This window comes from Chroicocephalus ridibundus, chromosome 10 (assembly GCF_963924245.1).
Source record: "Chroicocephalus ridibundus chromosome 10, bChrRid1.1, whole genome shotgun sequence".
Taxonomy (NCBI): domain Eukaryota; kingdom Metazoa; phylum Chordata; class Aves; order Charadriiformes; family Laridae; genus Chroicocephalus; species Chroicocephalus ridibundus.
This window is the reverse complement of record NC_086293.1, coordinates 20,190,532-20,211,798: the sequence shown is the minus strand read 5'-3', so window position 1 is coordinate 20,211,798 and position 21,267 is coordinate 20,190,532. Positions and strand designations below refer to the sequence as shown.

At 47.4% G+C, this 21,267-nt stretch overlaps 1 protein-coding gene and 1 long non-coding RNA gene across 16 annotated transcripts in view; one reads left to right on the top strand and one right to left on the bottom strand.

Moving 5' to 3' along the window:
- SLC6A6 (solute carrier family 6 member 6) overlaps positions 1-21,267 on the top strand; it is a 118,206-nt gene that overhangs the window by 43,985 nt on the left and 52,954 nt on the right. For 4 of the 13 annotated variants that reach the window (XM_063348198.1, XM_063348199.1, XM_063348197.1 and 1 more), the window contains exons 1-2: positions 15,170-15,364; positions 19,857-19,892. Coding sequence is in view for 3 of the 13 variants with exons in the window: in XM_063348194.1 (XP_063204264.1) it covers positions 15,920-15,950; positions 19,857-19,892 (67 nt within the window). In the remaining 10 variants the exon portion in view is untranslated. Of the gene's footprint in view, positions 1-15,169; positions 15,365-15,397; positions 15,951-17,433; positions 17,517-19,856; positions 19,893-21,267 lie in introns of those variants that run through there. The other 9 variants (XM_063348200.1, XM_063348194.1, XM_063348193.1 and 6 more) reach the window with 4 other exon arrangements.
- On the bottom strand, positions 10,263-15,399 carry LOC134521594 (uncharacterized). Of its 3 annotated transcripts, none has more exons than XR_010072813.1 (4): positions 15,266-15,399; positions 14,080-14,803; positions 12,200-13,628; positions 10,263-11,057 (listed from the first exon to the last, which is right to left on the bottom strand). It is a non-coding gene; the product is annotated as an uncharacterized LOC134521594 (long non-coding RNA). The 3 variants fall into 3 exon arrangements; XR_010072814.1 differs by having other exon boundaries at positions 10,263-12,381; positions 12,557-13,628; XR_010072812.1 differs by having other exon boundaries at positions 10,263-13,628.

Sequence of the window (21,267 nt, the reverse complement as noted above, 5' to 3'; positions counted from 1 at the left end):
CGTTAAGTGATCCCTTTGCATAGTCTACCCAAGTATCCTCAAAGAATTTGACACCAAGGATGTCCCAAGGGATTGGCCTCCCAATGCCGCCTCCCAGGATTTGAGCACTCAGCTCAATGTAAAGCTCAAAATATTGCTGAGGCAGACAGAGATACACAGTGTCTTCCGCTTCACAGAACCCAGATGTGTTTTGAACGCACCAGCTATAAGGTAAAGAATTTGGGTCAAATCAGAGAGTTTCTGTTCTTTCAGCCTCCAGCTTTTCTAATTGTGTTGTAATGATTGCTCTCCAGCTGTGAAGAAATACAGAAAGCTTCTTATTTAGTAAGTTTTCAGTAATCCTAAAGAAGCCAGTTCCTCCCTCCCTGGAAAGGCGCAGCCTGTGTTCTGTCAGAAACATCTTCCTAAATTATATCAGACACCGAAAATACCTTTCCAGCCCCATAGGCTGGGGTAGGACTTACAGTATAGTTGCACTGACATTCAGTCAACGTGCTTACCGTTCCCTTCTGGATTCTTCCTTGCCTTATTCTTGATGGTGTGTTAGATCTGCTAACAGCGGAGGAGGTCCTGTAGAGGTGAGACCATCTTTTACTTAAGAGATATTGAGAGATAGACCTATTTGGATTTTTTGGCCTTTGCATTCAATTTGTATGTCATCCTGGAACTGCATGCAGTTTTTCAGCATGAAAAACATCTGGAAAAAAATGCCTAGGAAAAACTACAGATTTAAAATAAAAACAAAGATAAGCCCAACCAACCAACCAAACCCTTGGATTTGTCCCTGGAGCTTAGTGACTAAAAGATGATGGCACAGAAGGTTCCTGGATTTATCCACCCTCAACATCCTTTTCTTCCTCAATGGGAATTATACTCCTGAGAAAAAGTCAGAGCTGGTCAGGTCTAGCCCTGGCACCTTTCAGTGGATTATTCCTAAAATAAAGAGGCTTTTCCAAGCCTGGTGGTTTCAGATGTTATCATCAATGTTTATTCGTTCGTCCTCTCTTTCCATGGAACTGGCAATGGCGGCAATTTCTGTATCCAATACCACTGTTATGTCTGTTGCTCTAATCTAGCTACTTATATGGTCTCCACCGTCGTAATGTTTGAGCACATCCCAAGAATTAAAAAAAAAAAAAGAAAAAAAAAAGAAAAACCATCGAACAATAACAAACTCTCTCTTTCTTTCTTCCCAGCCTGATCTTAGTAAGCGTCTTGAGTTTTTGTGCTTGTATGTGTGTGAGGAACTTAACTGAGGAAAAGCAGAATTGGAGCAACAGGTCCTACCTTCAGCTGTGAAAATGAGAGTGGGAAAGGCTGGCATGGGAGAGGCCACCCCAGTGACCCGGGCTGCTACAGGAGTCTGCCAGGGCTAGACGTGCTTCCCCTAGTTTTTCTACTCCTTGGCCCCCGGCTCAGTAGCATTTTCCATGATTCCTGGAATCTGGCAAGTCGTAAAAGTTATGAGGGGCAGAGGGTAGACGTGGGTTTTTCTTTTGACAAGGAGAACTATTATTTCTGCCTGGAGACGAGTTGCCCTGATGGGCTGTCAGTGGAGGTGTTGCTTCTATTTATTCTGACCACATTTGGATCAAGAGCAGTGTCCCTGTGTGTCTCTTCTCTGTCTTTGTCTGGGGATCGCTGTATCGTGTTCCTGTGGTCACTGAAGTCACCCAAGACAAAACTTACCCTGCAAATTCATTCTCTGTTTTAGTTAGCCTGCTCTCTAGAAGGCTGTGACTAGTTTTTAGTGGCTTGTTGGGAGCCTGGTCTTATCTGCTCACCTATTACCCAGTTTCGGGGCTCCGGACCTGGGGAGTCCCATGGAAGGAAACCTCCACAAGCCTTCGGGTCCATCAGCTTTGGGCTTTATCTGAGGGGAAGAAAGTGAGTCCCGTGTGCGTGAGGTGGGCTGGGTCTCGGTGAAGATTGGAGGGTGTTAAATCCTACCTGAGTAAGAACAAGCTGAAGCTCTTGCCATGTGCTCTGAATCCAAGAGCAGCAAATGGGGGAATTAGCAATGTATAAAAATATAAGTAAACACATGCCAACATTAATTGGAGGAACATGTCCTTCTCACTGACCTTAGCCCGTGTGACTGTAAGGGACACGAGCCCTTGATTTCTCCTCTGTAACCAGTATACAGAAACCTCATTTCCAGCTGAGGGATTAAACTGCACGTGAGGAAATGATTGAGTGCATTCTTGACACACCTTTTTTTAGACCTGGATCAATGAAAAGGAGTATCGTTATGTCTCATATTTGGGCTGGAAACTAAGCAATTTGCGTACTTGCAGGAATGAGATACAGTTGTCTCAGAAGTTTTTGTTGGCAATAGGACAGGCAGCTGTCAACGCTTCAGTCTAGAAGTAGATGCAGCTCATTAGGACAGTTGGATATCATCAGATTAGCTGGGCTTGGAGATAGGGTGAGACAGGAAAACATGACAAGAACTGGCATCGCAAACCCTCCCCCTTCAGAAATACTACCTCAAAACCAAGGAATGTTGTGGTCGATCGTAGCCAATATCAATAGAATATATCCTAATTTCAGGGCAGACTTGCCAAGTATTTCAGCATGGGTTTCAGTGCCCCTGGTACGCATAAAAGTTATGGCATCAGTTCTGGATTTGTTACTGGGACTCTGGTAATGATGTTCCTGGCATAGCACTCCTTGCAAACACGTACTTTGGAGGAGTTCCCATACATTTTTTTATTGTCCACTAGAACTGTGGTGGCAAGCTGTGTGAAATCTATCCAGAAAACTGGGAAAAATCAAAACCAAAGGGGAAAGAAAGAACCAAACCTGATCAGAGATGGCAAAGCCTTTCTTGTGTGGGCCTAAAACAAGGTCTGAAGTATGGGTTGACTATGTAAAAGTCACGGAGGACAGAGTTTTAGACTTTCTTTCAGGGCCCTTGGACAACTGCCTGAAATGCTCCGTTCAGTTTTGGTACCAGAAAGATGCTTGCAAACTGGAAACAATTCAAAGATGAAAGGCAACAGAAGCAACAGCAAGAAATACCTGAGCGGCAGCGGGGACTGGTTTTGGAGAAAGCTTAAATAGACTTGGCTCAGTGACAGACAAAGGTAGCCAAGGTCCTTGACAATGCTCCGTGCGTATTTGAAAAATGTAAACGGCAGCAGGCAGATGAAGTGTTTGTCAGCGTGCATTGCTGTGATTTGGTTCTGTGTTCAAAGCCACTTTGTCCTAAGCACGCTTCTCTTTTCAGAGCTTGAGCCCTAGCTTTGCAACCCGAGCAGCAGGGATACCTTGTGTTTCTTTAGGACTTTTCATCAGATGATCCCCGAATGCTTTACAAGTGTGAATTAAAGGAGCTTCACATTAAAAACCTTAAAAAAAAAAAAAAGAGGACTAATTTATTAAAGCAAAAGAGGACCTGGATTGTGCAGTGGGGTGAGATCCTTCTCCCTTTACGTTACCACAGAGTCACAGAGGATTTGTTATCCGCTCTTTGTTCCTATCTGGGGACACTGTGAGCAAAGGAAAGGACGGTTCCTCAGTCGTGGAGAGTGCGCTGCAACAAGGAGCGCCAGGACTAGAAATTATACCAAATTAAAATGTAGGGGAGGAGTAAAAGAGACAGAATTGCGATTTCTTTGGAGGGTATTAGCCTTCGTCGTCGCAACTGCTGCCTCCATTCTTAATAATTGAGTTTGGTGTTACTTCTCTGCTGAGCAGCAGCACCTCTGCTTACTCAGTACTGATTTAAGGTTGCTAGAGCAACCCCAAAACCACTTCCTATAGAGCAGAGATGTGCTCTGCAGGCCTCCCCGGCCAACATGGTTAGCAGAAGTTGTGAAACTTCATGGAGGAAATACAATGCAAAGTACTAAGAGGTGTGGAAACCTTAAATGGGGATGTAACTGCAACCACTTCTTAGTCAATGCTGCGGGAAAATAGGAGCGTGACGGTCTTATATTTAAAAACCTCTTTATTTTTGAGGCAGCTTTCATTCTGTTAGTAATCAAGAGGAGACTGCTTTATAAAGAGAATAAAACAATTTTGTTTAAATTTTAACAGTTCCCTTAAAATACTATTTCTGTGCACACTGAGCCTGTGTGACATTGTTTTAAGCCTTATACTTCTATTTACCATTCATTTAGCTTTCATTACTGACAAAATCTCAAATGACAGAGGATGTGCAAAACCTGCTGGGTGATTTGCAAAATCTTCCGGTCTTGGAAATTTTTCTAACGATGAAATACTTTATTAATTGCTTCGATTTTATCTGATGACTGGCTATTGACACACGAATCCCGAGGGCTTTCCAACAAGGAAGATCTGCACTCCTTAAATTATAATTTCTGGGATTATGCTAAAACACGGTGTAAAAACTAGTATTCATTATTATTCAGACAGTTCTCGGTTTCAAACTTATCTTCCATGAGACTTCAGCCAAGAAGAAAACAAGGAATTCACATCTAGGCTGTTTACTAATGAAATCCCTAACTATTTCTGTAGAATTTGGTTTACTACACAGTTGTATTGGTGCGATCCTGAGAAGGAAAGTTCAGGATCTGCTTAACCTGGGGTTTCTCTTCCAATACATTTCCTACCGAATTCTGTGAATTGGAGATTACTTGAGTAGTGCTCCTGATAAAAGCGTCCCCAGTGCTTTTGATGTTGAGCTTTTGCTCTTTGGCTGTCGCGTGTCCTTGGCTGTAACAGTAATACAGCAACTTCTGCTAGTTTCCCCTCATATTCTCAGAATAATTCAGATTTTGGTATATGCCAAGAGAATCATAAAAATATGGACCGTAAATCTGGGTCCGTGTTTCTGCGAGCATTGGTAATGAAAATGGTCCTGGAATATTGCAGCTAGTTAAAGTATCACCTTGCTAGAAAATACCGGCAGACCAAAAGGAATAAAAAACATCAGAGAGCTTGAGAGACTCACCCATAACGAAAGGTTAGAAGAATGGCTCTTGAACCAAAAGGCAAGTGGTGATTTGGCATGAGCACAAACACGGAGGTCAGCGTGGATTTTTATACAGGAACATGGGAAAGATGTTATTTGCTTTATAGCTGAGTCAAGGCATGTCGTTACTATATATTTATCCCCTGATCTAGACACAACATGGACAAAAAGATGTAGAGCGTAGCTGGGATACAACCGTGTCGGAGTCCCACGCAAGCCGGTGACTTACGCTAGTTGCTGTCACCAGGGAGCCCTCGCCACGGCACTCCCTTGTGCAGCTCCCCAAAGCGGGGCAGGTGTCTCGTAACCACGTCCCCTGTCCCAGCAACGGCGGCAGGAAGGTGTTGGACTAATGGTAAGACATCGATGCAAAGAAAATGCCCTTTGACTATTAGAAAATAAGTTCCAGCAGCGTGACCTGTGAGGCTGGGAGGCAGGTACCCACCACAGACCCTCTGCTAGCAGCTGGGGTACGCTTAAAACCAGGTTGTGCGAAATATTAGACTGTGCAGTATGTAGCAGCCCAGCACTTGTGGGATGCTGGAGGTCTGCAGACACCTCCATGGGTCTTAGGCTTCTCTCCCGTCTCTGATTTCTGCCCTGCCGAGGTTTCAGTGCATTACTGTCCTGTCATGCGATTTGTTTTATAACCCAGAGGGGACAGCTGAATTCCTTCTACAGCAACAATATTTTTTGTGATGCCAATGCCATGACCTTTATTCATGAAAAACAAAGTACGAATGGGGAAAGCAGGGTGGAGCTCCGTCAGAAATGTAATGTAAACAGCTACAAAGACGTGGCTCTGCTCCTCCAAAGCTATTTCCCACCAGGTAAGAATCAGAGCAACAGGCATTGCAAACACAGCAGAGATCCTATCTGCTGTTTTGTTAAGCTAATTGCCTATACCTAAAAGCAAGGTCTAATAAAAATTGCCAAATTGAACTTTCGGTCAGATTAGACAACAACATCATCATCAACAACAACAACAACAAGGGCTTCCAAAGGATTTAATGGAAACAAATTCCCATTCCAGATATCTGCAGACATTTTTAAAAAGCCAGCCTCTTTTCTAGCGTTCGTGAAAGTAACATGAACAGTTCAGCAGGAGAAGAGCTCCCGTTTTGTTGTGGAAACAGTCTCCGCAGTACCCTTGAAAATTCATCCTGAGGCAAGTTTGAAATAATTCATGCTTTTGCTCTCACAGAAATATCTTGATGTTTGGAGCAAACAGCTGTGATGCTGGTGGAGAACAGCAGAAATGTCACCCGGATTCAAACCCGTGTCTTACTTGGAGAACTGGGAGCTTAGTCTCCCAGTAGGGAAGTGAAATTCAGGCAACATTTGCAAAGCTGCCAGGAGCTCCGGGGTGGCATGAATTCAGCTTGAGGGGAAAACCTGAGTTTAAGCCAGGTGGAGGGGGCATGTGGCAGCATCCGCTGCTCCGGCTGGAGATGGTGTCCGTGCCCCTAGCTCCGGCAGGCCAGTGGATGTGCCTCTGTAAACACCACCTAGGCCTCCATAAACACCATCCCAGCCTCCATAAACACCATCCCAGCCTCGGCACAGCTTCACAGGACCTCTGGGGGCATTGGATGGAAAAGCTCCCAGGGGCCCACCACACCCTCCAGTGTGAGCCTCTGCTCAGTGATTTACTCGGCTCCATCACCGGGTGACCCCGGGGCCTCGGATGACGACCCAGATGACACCCGGTTTCTGCTGCAACCCAGCCCGGCCACACAGCCCCGCCATCAGCTCCCCCTCCACAGCCCCCCGCCGGCTCTATCTGCGAGGTGACACGGACCAAGGGTGTCTTTGTGAGCACCAAGGGCATCCCCAACCCGCTTTGGCCGCTCCGCAGGTCGCTGGGACGTGCTTCCCAAGGAAATGTGGGAGCCTGGGGACAAGTTTTCACACTTCCCTCCATGAACCTAACAAGCCCAACAGGCAAACACGAAGGAGTAAAAGTAAGAAAACTTCAGGTCTTTGGGTGACAAAGACAGTAAGAAAAAATTGTGCCGGGACCAGGACGGGGCACCCGGCAGGTAAAACATGCCCGTTCCGGACACAGTCCTAGCTGAGTGCGTAGTTGCCGGACTGGAAGGATCCCAGTGTGATCTCCTGTGTCGGTGGGTCTCCAGGAGGCAAAGACCCGCATGGTGTCTGACACAGCAGCTGCAGGGCCAAGGGGCTCCTGTGCTCCTCACAAACCTGAGCCCGAGGTAATCGAGAGGGTCCCGGGTGGCTTGAGGGCGGCCTTACGAGCTCACGGTGTGTATTGCTCTATGTTAACGCGGCTTTGTGATTACACGCTGCTTTGCTTAGATCGGCATTTTAAATCAACTGCTAGCAAATTTTATTAACCGCATGTGAAGGGAAGATCTGATGTCATTGTTTTTTTTTTAAGGAACAGTAAATAACACGCAATTTTCAGAAAGAGAAGCGTTTCTAAAACCAGTAAGGAGCCAAAACACAAAGTGGTGGCTGCTTCTGAATCCCCGGTCGTGTCCCTCAGTCTTGTCGACTCTCCTTATTTCTGGCTGGGCTTATGCGGAGGAGAGACTCGATGGCGACATGCTGGGCCGTCGCGAGGAAAGCTGGGAATGCAGCACGCGTTGGCCGGGCAGGGTGAGGCTGCCAGTGCATGGGTATTTGGGCATTTTTTTTTTCTCCTTAGCATTTGTGTTTGCTTGATCCGGAGCCATGTGGCTGCCGGGGCCTCGGCAGCTCTGTCCCTCGCCACCAGCCCCTTCTGCCACAGGCGCCACTCCGAAAGCTTCTTGAGAAAGGTCAGGGAAGAAAAACCCCTCACTCCAGCTTCTCTTCTTCCTCAGTGGGTCAGTCTCTCAGCAGGTGGGGGGGAAACGCCTCGTAAAAATACCGTTGTCAAGGCCGCTTTTAAAGAACACAGCAGATACACACACCATTAGCATATAAGGACAGGCAAGAAAACTCCCTAAAATTCTGCCTTTCCTCATAACAACAGCGAGTGAGTCACCCTGGCCTTGGGCCAGTCGGGAGCGCGCTGCCCAGGAAGCACCCGGCCAAACTTTCCAAAACCTGCATCTGCCCAGGTTGGGAGATAAGAGTCAGGTATCCCGAAAGAGAAGCGCAGGGATGCCGCAGTGAATATTGCCGAATTTATTTTAGGCAGCGGAGGTTCTGGCTGAAAGATCACTTGAGAGCATGCCAAAGGCCCAGAAAAGGTAACTGCTCAGGGAGGCTCAAGGTCACCCAAGCCTGCAAGCCACCGGCCTGACATCGCTGCCCTCCGCAGCGACGTGCTGCCGCGGAGGTGAAAGCCCAGGCATCCTCCTCGGAGCACGTGGGCAATGCGGGATGTGTTTGTGCCCGGGCTGTGCCAGAGGACGGCGGGCATGGACGTCCCCGGGGCGGTCCGAACCGCCATAGCGGGGAAGCGGAGAGGATGCCGCTCTGCCGGTGGAAAGAAAAGCTCCCGGAGCGCTGCCTCCCCGGCCACCAGATGCAAGCAATTTGTTTTGCATTTTGGAATGGTAGTCCGGAAAACCGAAGCGCTGTGTGTTTAAGTTTATATTACATGTTTGCTTTCCAGTTTTTGTTAATTAAAATCATGTAACTGGATGAGCAGTTACTGGATAGCTTGCAGGGTTTATTTGAAATTTTCTATTTTTTTCTGGACGCTCAAGCATTTGATGCCCTTTCTCTCTCTGCTTGCAGTGCATTAATTCACCTAGCTAGAAACTCTATCTGTCTGAGCCAGTAAAAGCATGCATTTGGGAATGGTTTTGTTTCTTACAGTATTTTCTCTTCGTGTTTGCCTACACCTGCCAGTGTAATTTGTCAGAATAAACCAGGTACTTTAAAATCATTTTTTACACGCTCTTCGTAAGTGTTTCGCTGTCACTTTGAGAGGAAAGGGAGCAGAGGGACTCATAAGCAAATAAAAAGAAATATGAGCATGTATGAATTCACTCTTCTTCCTCTTCGGTGAGTTTAATCCGTCGGCTTGTCTGGATCAGTCCCGTAAGTCGAGAGGGCTCGGCTGCGTCAGTGAGCTCACCACCATAAATTTCTGGACTATTTTCCACTGCGATGCCCGCTGCCACCGGGGATGTGGTTAGGCCAAGCCTGCCCGGCTCCAAAGGGAATGGAAGTGGTTCTGCACAGCAGCCTCGGACCCTGCTGACCTTTTACTGCTTCCAGAGCGGGTCTGCCACAGCTTCACGCGCACCTTCTCGCCTACACCTCCTCTGGCTTCCCAGCCTTCAGATCACCTTTGCAGCAGCCGTGTAACCTTCTCGGCTTTGCAGGAGCTCTTCTGCTTGTGAGGCCACGGGATTTGCTCTACAGGCCAGGCAGCAGCAGAACAGAATATTTAGCTGCAGGGATGTTATGTATGTTATTAGCAGGGAAAGAGGCACGTTCCAGAAGCGCATCGTCTCCAAGCACACCTCGTGCTACCGGAGTAGCGCTAACAGAGGACTTACTCCACTGAGGGAACGTCACTTCAACTGCCCAAACTCGAAGCTTTACTTAGGACTGAAAACATTAAGCGTGGACATGTGCAAGGACACACCAACATCAGCAGGATTTGCTTTGGTCTGCAGGCAAAGCTCCGAGTAGCTCAGTGGAGCACAAAGGTGCTTCTTTCACGCGAGAGTGAGCATCACCTTAACTCAGCAGTGCCTTTCTGTGCAAATCTCAAACTGTTCTGCGTTGTGTCAAATAATGACTCCAGAATTAGATCCAACAAGATGACTTTTTTTTTTTTTTTTCCCCAGCAAGTACATTCAGAGACTTAGCCTTTTCAGGGCTTGTATCTTGGTTATTAATAGTATCGTTTGCCTTCTTTTGGAAAATTGAATTCATGTGATAAAGAGGAACTGTATGTATCAAATTCTGAGGCAGAGGTTCTGCTACGAGCGCTCTTGTAAAATACAGAAGTGGAAAACGCAGGTTATGTAGCAGAAAATTATTTTCTTTTGTGGGGCTTTTTTTTGCAAATTTTATATGATTGAGCCAGCAAAGAACAATGCCAACGTTAAAAAAAAAAAATCCGCTACCTGTTGATCTTGTCCCATTTTCGGCAAATTCAGGCAGGCATTGCAAGATTTGATAAGAACTCTTATGTAATCTTAGTTCAGGCAAAAAATGATTAAAAGAGATAAGTTACCATACATCTAGTACCAGGTAAGCGGATTATAAAGAAAAAAACTGGCAAGTGCAATAACTGGATTTACTAATGCCACGTAAAATAAAAAGATGAGCACAACTTTGGAATTTTGCACAAGGCAAGTGCTGCAGAATTTTCCTCGGGGAACAATCCTCTACTGGCAAACCGTGGTCGAAGAGGACAAACAAATCCTTTTCGTCTTTAGTTGTTGTGATTCTGTTTAAAAGCTAGAAGACGTCAATTTTAGCATGTGGAATGCAGTTGTAGAAAGAAAACGGGTTTCCTGAATTTTCGGTGATTGACTAAAATCCACACACACACTGGTTATTTTAATTTAAGGAAAAAGGATTTTGTTCCTTTATCCTGTTACATAACACTGGATCTATTCTCCCTTGAACACACAAGTATGTTTATCATTAATCTTAAAGGGAAACAGTCGTCCTTCAAAATCCTGTCTGAATTTTTATCTTTTTTTTTTTTTTTTTAAAGTTCGATCCCAAATGGCTGGATACGAATTGAAGATGAAAGCACGCTGTTTATTTTTTGAATTAGATTACTTTAACCTCATTTATGCATAGTTCTTTTACTGTTTTTCCCAACAGCAACGATGAAGAAAAAAAACCACGGGTTTAGAAGCGACTTCAGAAATGCAAAACATACGGTTCGTACAGCATCCAGCGGGAGACAGAGTACCTGTTATTGCTTTTTAGCTCATTTTTATGAAACTGTCTGGCATTCAGTTTGGAGACATTCTTTAATACTACCTATATTTTTCATTCTATAGTACATTCCTTTCAAGGACTTTAAATTGCTCAGGAGCTCTGGAAAACCCCAGTGAAAACCTTTGGATATACGAGAGTTTTTTATTTCCAGGTAGCTGACTGTCAATAACTCGGGACACTTCACTTTGGTTCCAGGCTGTTTGGTTCCTCTGGGCTTGCTCCTCCCTTCAGGAATCGGCCCCTGTGAAGGAACAGACATTTCTAAGTTCGACTGGTGTCGGGACAAGACCCGCTCCAGCCTTTCAGACTTGCCGAACGCCTCAAGTGAATATGTAACTAGGTTGAGGTAAGGAAAGGACCAGTGGAGACTATCCCATAATGGCTAGGCACTCTCAAATATAAGCAAAATATGCCACCTGTAGCATTAAAATCACATTCTTCATAGAATTTAAAACCAATGGGGCTACTTAGCAAAGACCTGTGGTTTTTAGTTGTCTTTGTGTTTGGTTTGGAAACTGGGTGCGGGACCCCATCACCGGCAGGTTCACGTGATGGGGAGTGTACCAAAAACACGGGGCGTGTTTTGATTTCTGTTTGATATCTTATTTATACATGATTTAAATGGATAAACTAAGAAAAATTAACTGTCCAGGCCATAATTTCATCTAAAATAAACACAGACTAAAATTGCAGCAACTTAGTGGATTGTGTGGATTAGCGAGACATCCTGGTACGTAACAGCAATAGCAACAGTTCTGTTCCCTGTTTTAGCGATGCTTAAAATCTGCAAACCAGAGTCACTGCACGATGTGTAAATCCCTCACAAAATCTGCCTCCCTTTTTCAAGCTCAGGATCCTCTGCCATACAGGGGAACCCCAAAGGTTGCCCCCACATAGCTTTGCGTAGGAAATCGGTGTTTGGGGAATCATTAATGCGATGGACTTTTTCAGACCATCTTTTTGCCCTTCTTGCTTATACCCTTCTTTACAGGCAGCGCTGTCTCCTTGGGCCCTGGATTTCTGCTGGACTTTGTGCCTGGATAGATTTTGCTGGTTTTGTTTTAACGTTTATGTGCGAAGTCTTCCTAATCCCTGCAAAACCTTCTCCTTGTTCTTGCCCTGCCTTGGTCTTGAGTCTGTGAAACACCATAGAATCATAGAAGTGACTATGTTGGAAGGGACCTTTCCGATCATCTAGTCCACCATCATGTTCCTTTTAGCTGCCACACATTGAAAAAAAACAGGTTTTTCTCCTGAAAATGCAAGAAATATTAAATCCATTTTGATTTCAGAATGAATGAGAATTTGCTGATGAGCACATTTTAGATCTCGGTGCGACATCCCTCCCTCCATCCGCCCCACCTGATGGAAATGTGATCTAACCCTGCCGCACGCTCGCGTTAGTATGCATCCATCTGCGAAATCAGGCACTCGCATCCCTGCCCCTCGAGCCCTCTTTTACAGGGTGCAAACACAGCGAATCTCTTCGGACTTTCGTGCCTTCTCGGTAGATTTCCACACGTTGTAGCCAAGCTGGGGATTTGGCCCAGCGTCTTTTTTAAACCCTGTGACCCAGACGTGGAGATTAAAAAAGAGTTATGTTATTGGATTAAACAGATACCAGAGGCGCTGACTGTATCAGCACCCGACACCTTAAAACTCCAGAAAGCGGCTCAGCGTGCTAATGGCGAAAATAGTCTCTAAGAAAGAGGGAAAACGCGAAGGAAGGTGATTGCTGACCTGTGCCTTGGCCTGGGGTGCAAAACCCTGCCGCTCCGCCTGCTCTGCAAAGCAGCCACAGCAACATTATATTCTGCTTTCTGTACGTTTCTTAATACTGCATACACTCGAGATCCGGTAGTCAAGCCATTTGAACTACACCTGCCTGCAACAGGAATGATTTTGGCCTGGCGTAGTTAACTCTGGGTTCATGCCTCGATGGTGGGGTTTTCAAGGGGTTAGGCTTGGTTACGCTATGAATGGCACCAGCGCACAGTGAAATCGATAGAACTGCGGGAGTAAAAATACTAACAGATTAAAGCCAGACCTACAGGAAAAGGATAGTAATTTCAGGCCCCATTTACATGCTTAATATTATACACATGCTTACGCTTTGTAATTTGGGCTCCAAGTTGCGATTTGGGTTACGTAAGCGAGCCGGAGGAGCCAGGGGCAGCAGTGCTGCCGTACGCTGCGGCGGCTGGAGGCTGAGGTCCCCCAAATATTCGTCAGGCACATTCTCAGGAGTTGTGCTGCCTCATAACGAAACAGCAGACAGCAACGCGCACATTTATGACACAAAAGGACTAATTATTATTGTTATTATTCCACTTAGTTCCAGGTACTGTTTACACGCCTCTAACTTCAAAACAGCTTTGGCTGACAGTTTGTTACCCCAAACTTTTTTTTTTTTTTTTACACAGAGAGAGCAACCATGTGCTTTGTGTGGCTGACTTTTCTTTTAATGAGCGAGGAGCAACAGAACAAGAGAGAGCCAGAGACAGAAAATACAGGCTTTGATTCCTCTAGAGAACTTGAGCAAAATATTCCACTGCTGTCAGTGGTACAGCTGTGCTGGCAGGATCCTTAGCACAGATGAGGCTCCAGCCGCCACTTACATTTCACCGATGTGAGCGCCGGTTCCTAATCTGCAGCAAGGCATCCTCGCTGCAACCGAACAAGTGGCTGCGCCGGTAGAGAAACGTTGCGCTTCGTTCCCTAGTGCGGCCAAGAGCCACCTGCGTTTGTGGTCCCTGGTGGGGTCTCACAGAATGCTGGCTGCTTTCAGCACAGGATGCCCACGAATACAAAGCTGCAGTAAGGCGAGAAACCTGAATCAGAAGACGTAGGCGGCAGGATGCGCTACATCATGTTATTAGTTTAAACCAGGCTGTTTAGTGGAGATATGTCATCAACTAGCTGCATATATCCTATGCCTGTCTCTATTTTACGGTTAAAAACCTATTCACTTTGCACATGAGCTCAGATACTGGAAAATCACAGAGTGGACTGGAGTCAGGGAAAACCGCTTGCGTGACTGTGGCACGCTGTGTTTGGCACACTGTGCTGCCAGCAAGGAGCGTGCAGAAGGGGTGCAGCGCTCTGTGTTTTTGCATGAACCAGCCTTTTCTAGAGACCTCCCTGGAGGCTGCGGTGATGGAATTTGATCCCCCGGCAGCCTATGCATCGGTGATGGGCTCCAAAGGTGCCTTGCCCAGTGACTGCCACCCTAGTTTGTGGTGTAGGAAGGTTGGGTCTCGTACCTGGGAACACCTGGGAGCGCAGGGCTGTGGGGACTGTTCACTCTTCTTTGGTCCATCTCCACTGTTCCCAGTGCAAGGTTAGCACCACGGGACTTCTGTGAAACACAGATGGCCCAAAATCTCCTTTTCCCTGCTGTTCTGCCCTCACAATGCAAACCGTATTTTGCAGTAGAGAGGATCTTAGCAAGTCTTCAGCAGGGGTTATATGAAAATGCCTAGCGAGTCTGCATGCTGCTGTATCCTTCCATTAACAGAACTAGAGGAGATGCGGGTGGGAGAGCAAAGACATATTTGAGTCATGTACCCGTTCGCCGGCAGGAGAAAAGCACCAGCTTTCAGTGCAATGAAACCCAAAGCAGGAGGAAACGTTGCCCTGTTCGTTTCTCCTGCCCATCGCCCTGGCCGTACTTTGTCCTCCAGCTGTGAGGGGGCTGCCCCGTGCCGGGACTGCTCTTTTGGGGGAAGACAGAGAAGAGCAGAGAGATCCCGGGTCTCCCAGGTACCTGCCAGGCCACGCTCCCTTGGGTTTCCTCCAGCAGGAGCCTGTTGCCGAGCCCAAATGCCCCAAAAGCCTGGCTGGGCGACACCGGGTCCGGAGTCCGAGCCCTCGCCAACCTTCCCGGGGGGAAAAGCGGCCGCGGAGGAGCAGAGCCAGGGCCCGGGAGCAGGGAGGAGCAGCGCTGGTGACAATGCCGCGGGATGCTTTGTCTGCGAGAAGGGCGCTCTTTGTGTAAAGATTAAAAAAAAAAAAAAAAAAGATTTTTTTAAAAAATGTACAAAAATGAAGACTAGAGAGAGCAGAGCCGCGGCTGGCAGCCCTCCGCTCCCCTCCCCGCCCCGGCAGCCGCGGGACGAGCGCCGGCTCCCGCCGGGCCGGCTCGGGGGCGGCCCCGCTCCCCGCGGGGGAGGGCGGGCGGGCCGGGGCGGCCCCCCCCGGCGGCGGCGGCCGCTGCCCCGCACCCGCCCGCCCCTCCCCGCCGCCCCGCGGCCGCCTGCCAGCCCGGGCTCCGCCGCCGTGTCTGCGGCATGGCCCCTCCTCCCCCACACCCCTTCCTTTAGGCTCCCCCCTCCCCAGCAAAGAAGAGGCCGTGCCGGTGTTTTTCCACTCAGCAGGATGGGTGATGCTCAAAGCTCCCTCATTAGACAACAGACACGAGAGGTCAGGAAGAAAGCGCTTATAAATTACCGTTTCCTCCCGCTCGGCGCTGCTAGTCGCGCCGCACCGCTCCGCCGGACCCGCCGCAGGGGCGCAGCGGCGCGCAGACACCGCGGCCAGCGGACGCAGGTACCGGCGCCTCCCGGGCGGGCGGGCGGCGGGGCCGGCGCGGAGAGGCGCGGAGAGGCGCGGATCGGCGCCGGCTGCCGCGGCGAACAAAGGGCGGCCGCTCCGCGTTCAGCGGAGCCGAACCGAACCGGGCCGGGGGCGGCGGTGGCGCCCTCCCTTTGTCCGCGCCGCCTCGGGGTGCCCTCCATTCCCTTCCCCCCCTCCATTTATTTATTTATTCATTCTTCTTCTTTCAACCCCCGCTCCTCCCCAGCCGTCTCGGTACCCCTGCGGGTTCCTTCTCCCCCAGCGGTTATTTTCATCCCCCCCCCTTCACCCCTCCCCACACCTTGCGTTAACTTTTTTCGCGATAACAGTTTGCAGCAATTCCCCACTTGCTGGCGGCCCTCCAGCACATCCACGGAGCACGCTGCTCTCCCCGGCTATTTTTGCCTTTTTTTTTTTCCTTTTTTTTCTTTTTTTTTTTTTTTTTTCTCTCGCCTTCCCACCCCCTCCCCGCTGTATTTTTTCCTGCTTGCCGTGGGCTAACCTCAAGCGAAGAGGCTGGTACAGGCAATGCTACATCTGATGCTAATGGGCCTACCAGGTGGGTAATACCGCTGCCTGCTCCTTCCGTTTTTTTTTTTTTTTTTTTCCTCCGCTCTTTTTCCTTGTATTTTGTTCATCCTTGGTGTGCTGAAATCAAAGTTGTGATTGGGGCTTGAAATTAAAACGCAGGGGCTGCGCAGGGCAGGTTAACCGAGCTCGGCTTGGTGCGAAGGGACGATAATTCTGGGTTCGTCTTGGGGCAGCTTGGATCCAAAATTCACCCTCTGGCTTTAAGATAATGAATGCCCATCTCTGCCTGATATTGTAACAGGCGGCATGTGGGAGGACTCGCAAGGTTTCCATATAAGAACATGGGAGAATTTATTTCACACAGGCGAAGAAACATGCAGAGTATGTGTTATTTAGGAAGTGGAAGGCAAGCTGTCTTTTCCTTAGGCAGCTCCGAGGGTGGCAAAACTTTGTATTTGGAAATTGTAAAAGCTGATTTCTGCTGTTCAATAAGAGCTACTTTTAAAGGAAAGCACCAATGAAAAAAAAGTAGCGGGAGAGGATCCAGATAAACATGAAGAAATACAACCCCACACATATTCCAGCACAGCTTGTGCCAAGGTGTAAAGATGGAGGTTTTTGGTTAGTTCCCATTTTTTTAACCGTATTGGGAAAGGCATTAAGAAAATGTGCCGAGAGGAGCTGGTTACGTTGATAGTGCTATTTTGGTAACTGCAATTTTTTTTTTTATTACTTGCATGTCAAAATGTTTGGAGTTTTGGACTAGCAAAAAAGTGAGGCAGCCCTACATGTCATCGGCTGTGTAATTCGGGTGACAGTTGCTACCGGTTTAGATTTTACGGCTTTGGGTTTGAGGGTAAATCAGCCCATTAAAAGCTGCTGCTGTGGAATTTGGAGGGGAGAGGCTTTGCTGAAAACCCTGACGGTTTTTGACAGCCGGGTGTTTACTTCTGGGTCCGCATTTGGGCGAGCTGACTGCTTTTTGGCATTGCCCACGTTTGCCAGAGTATTAAGGAAAGATTCCCCTGAAGGTGGTTGGGTTTTGCTTTTTTTTAAAGCAAAACGTGTGAGCGGTGGAGGCAGCCAGCGGCAGGACGGCGTCCCTCGCCCGGAGCCCGAGTGTGGCGGGAGGATGTCTTTGTTGCCCTGCTGAGACTGACACTGGAAACTTTATTTTGGGCACTTTCAGAGATAGCATCTTCGTGTTTCCTCTTCAACTGTCTCTTCTCTGCTTTGCGGAGTTTTTTTTGTTTTTTTTTTTTCCTCTCTTCTCTTTATTTGCCTGCATCTCACCTTCTCTCTTCCTTGCCCTTCCCACCTCTCTCCCGGTTTGGGCTGCTCGGAGCCTGCACCCACTGGAGGGCGACAGACACCTTTCCCTCCCGGTGGGGTCCCGGCGCTGCCCCGCGGAGGGCGGCGGAGGGCGGGGGGGGGGCGGGCCGCAGACCCCCAGCCTGCGGGCGGGCCGAGGGAGGAGAGCCCGCTTCTGGCTGTCATTTATTAACCCGCAGCTTTTACTGTGCGGTGGGAGGGTTGTTTTCTGTCATACTTGGCCAAAAGCAGGAGGTTGCAGATGGCACTGTGATACTTGGAGGTACCGAGAAGGTGGTTGCGTGCTTGGGGGTGCTAGATCAAAATCCTGGGGGGTTTTGTTTGTTTAAGGGTATTGGTCTAGAATCCAGTAGGCATTTGGAATCCTTCAAATGCTACCAGTTTTTATTTTATTTTGCTTTGCTGTAACCAGGAGCAAAATTTGGCATACTGCTCTTTGTTGGTAGTCCCCAGTCTGTAGCTTTTGGGTGGGTTGCCTGGAGGTTTCTTAAATGTCAGAGGTGACATGTGGGGGCTGTGGTAGGAGGCTTCTGTCTGTGTGCAATGCCGTATGAAAAGAGGTGCGACGTTGTCATGGAAAAACAGGGAGACAGTTCAGATTGGCTTACACTTGCTGCACAGTCCTTGGGAAACCCCCCGTGCCTGGGTGCAGCTCTGTTTGTAAAGCCTCGGGGAGGATCTTGTCTTGCAGCGAATCACTGCAAATATTTCAGTGAGTTTTCCTTAAAATTGGTTCTCTGCCTAACCAAGACTGAGCTACATCTTAGTGGCTTCTAGGTGAGTCCTGTGGGCTGGGTGTTTCCAAAGAGACTCCTGGGCACAAACCTTTCAGCAGGCTGCCATGTTTCCTGGGCAGTGATGCTCCCAGGATTTTCATCGATGCGCCTCAAGATTCTGCAGCAAATCCCAATTATTTTAATTTTGCCCCATCTAGGTTTTCAAATGCCCCATAGTTTTGCCCCGACAGGCAATGGGGCAATGTTGCCCCAGTACCCCGATGGCAGTGTTGCCAGTTCTACCAGTAAGGGCAGTCTCTACAGTGGTGCCTTACCCAGGCTTTTAATCATGCTGGCAAATGGCTCTGAAAAGATTATGCTGATTTGTTTCTTTTAAACTTAACCATATTACAACACATAAAAATGGATGGGAAAGCCATGGTAGTTAAAGCCTTTTTTCAAGTAATGCGTATTTGATTGGTCATACTAATAAATTGTAGATCATTTAAGAAGCGCGGCTTTGAATAGATTACCCAGTAGGATTAGTGCCTTCGACTGCTTCTCATCACTAACTTAATTTACGTGACCAGCATGGATCAGGGTTATGTTTTTTAAAGTAATCCTGAGTCCAGTCCTCTAAGTGCTCCGTGCACAGAACTCAAGTTTATTCGAATGCCATTCTGGGGGGGCTGCTTGCAGGACTGGGTCCTTGGCATTTGGAAGGAAAACGTGAGGAGGAAAATGCAGTCACTTAATATTTGTTGAATTTCTTCCATACATGTGTATTTACTTGAATCCTCAGCTGTTGTAGTGCCATGGATTTAATTGATTTGTGCTAGCTGAGTATCATCTCCAGGCATGTAGATGTAGGCAGTACTCTAAATTGCTTACAGGGTAGCTAATATTGATCTAAGATAATGTGGTAGAAATTGAGAGAAACTGCCACTCTTCATTGTCCTTTTTTCTCCCCAAAACTGCCATTGGAAGGGCTACTGTGCAACCAGTCTCTGACTGAAACTGTGACTGTTGTCCTGCAGCATCTTCTGGATTTATATCACTCTCTCTCTCCTTTTTTCCCCATCCGTCCAGATGTACACCAGCGCGTAGCGCTGACCCTAAACCCTGCTCCAAGAGCATCCACCAAACCCACCAGCTGGGTTGGTGGAAGGGGAGCGTGAATCAAATCCAGGTCCTGCCAGCAAGCTTTAGGCGGGAGGCAGCAGGGTGGGTGGCAGGGGGACCACAGGAGGGTGGCTGTTAAGACCCCGTGGGCTGTCGGGAAGGTTCGTGCATTTTAGCAGTTGCTGGGTTTCCTGTTGTGGTTCTCTGTCGCCCAGAATGGTCACAGCCTCGAAGAACGCCTTCGCTGCCGTGGCTGCCCAAACTGGGTTTGAATGCAGTCGGTGCTTGAGCGCTGGCGTGGAAAAATGATTACACTGTGCCAAAACGCAGCAGGAGTGCCCTGCCGTGGGGCGTTGGTGGAGGCAGGCTGTCCCTAGGTAGGAGAGCAACCCATACGTCAAGGCACGGGGTTATCAGTGAGCTGGAATGTAGTTAAAAGTTCTTCCTTTTTTGCTTCCGATCACAAGGCATTTGCATTTTATTTCACTGCTGGAGTGCAACTTCCTTGCTCTGGAGACAGATACAGTCAAATTTTCTGCCGTGTTTTACATAGGATAAAACAAGTGAGAAATGATCTCTGGTTTTGGCGTTGGTACTACGTGCAGTGTCGTGACGTTCTTCAAATATAAGTTCATACTGATGAAATGCAGAAAACACTATGCATGATAACATTGAAACATGTTTGACTTATCTTGCGAGACCCATTTTTTTTCTTTTAAAATATTTTTTTTGCCTTTTCTTTTTCTCTCTCCTTTTCCAAACAGGAAGCGAAAATCCATTCAAGAGAGACTCTTCTTCATGTAAGTGTTATTTATGCTTGTTTATGAAATTACAAAAGGGTTATAAATCCCATTAAAACATTCAAATACTGAACATTTACCATCTGTTTCTAGAAACTAAGTATAGAGCATGTAAAAATAGGCTGCAGTTATACATTAATAATGCTCAGCAACTGTTACCTTAAATCTATCTGTGCAGTTCTTCTGTGCATATCACTGCAGAACTTAGAAACCATTGCAAAGCACTTTGCAGACGTTTAAGCAGCATGCCCATAAAGTCGGTGTGTAAATCCCAGAGGCATAGCGTTAAAAAGTCGTTTGCCCGAAGCGGAGGAGAGCCGTAAGCGAGAGCTCATTTTAGCACCCCAGAATCCCCGATTCCCAAACCCTGTGGCAAGAGTCAGCTTCTCTGCCTTGGATCCTACAAAATCCAAGTTCTGCCTATAGAGCCATTCGTTTGCGTGCACGTGTACTAGTGTGTGTGTATACATGTGGGTAAGAGAGCGTGTGTGTGCATATTTGGCCTCAAATAGTCTGTAGGTATTTCAGGCCTTTTCTACAACCTATGGTGATACCCATTAAAATAAGAGTACATGCCACCAGCCATTGGTGAATACTCTTGCAAATGTTTTTGTGAAAGCATTTGGCTCCGGACCGACTGCTCGGTCTGGGTGAGCCCGGTACAGTATTCTTCATGGGATAAGGAAAGCAGCATGTCAGAAAAATATAAGGTTTTTTTCCACACCAGCTAGTGACCTGGTTTGCTTGCAGATCTCAGGTTTGAAAATTCTTGAGTAACATAGGAAGCTCTGCTCCGGTATTTCTTCCTAGTATATAAACCTGATTAAACATTTTAAGTGGCTGCATAGATGAAGGCTCTCATTGCCTTAATGCAAAATTAGCTTAGCGAGGAAAACAACTGCATTGTTCCCAATGCAGGGCCCGCTTTGCATAACTTCCGCGCATGTACTGCGTCCAGTGGCATGGCAAGCCCAGGAGCGCTCACCTCAGGCTGATTTCCCATAAGTCAACGTTTATTTTTTATTTGGGTTTTTGGGGGTTTTTTTGTTTGTTTGTTTTTTTGTTTGTTTTTTTTAAAATAACATATATCTCAGAATTGCAGCACTCCATTATGCTTGCGTAGCAACTGCTGGTTAATATGTAGCAAAACGCGGTGTGGTAACAAATGTGGGGGGTTTTTTTTGGTTTTTTTTTTTGTTGTTTTTTTTTTTTTAATTGCTATTGTTGAGCTGGAATGTTAGTTCAGCTTCTAGATAAAAGTGGCTTGCGCAAGGCGCCCCGGTAGACCATGATTTCTGTGGCTTGTTCGGTAGTTCTGTAGGCAACCGTGATCTGCTCTTCCTCGCCCCTGTGCTTCCCTTCATCTCCCACCTGA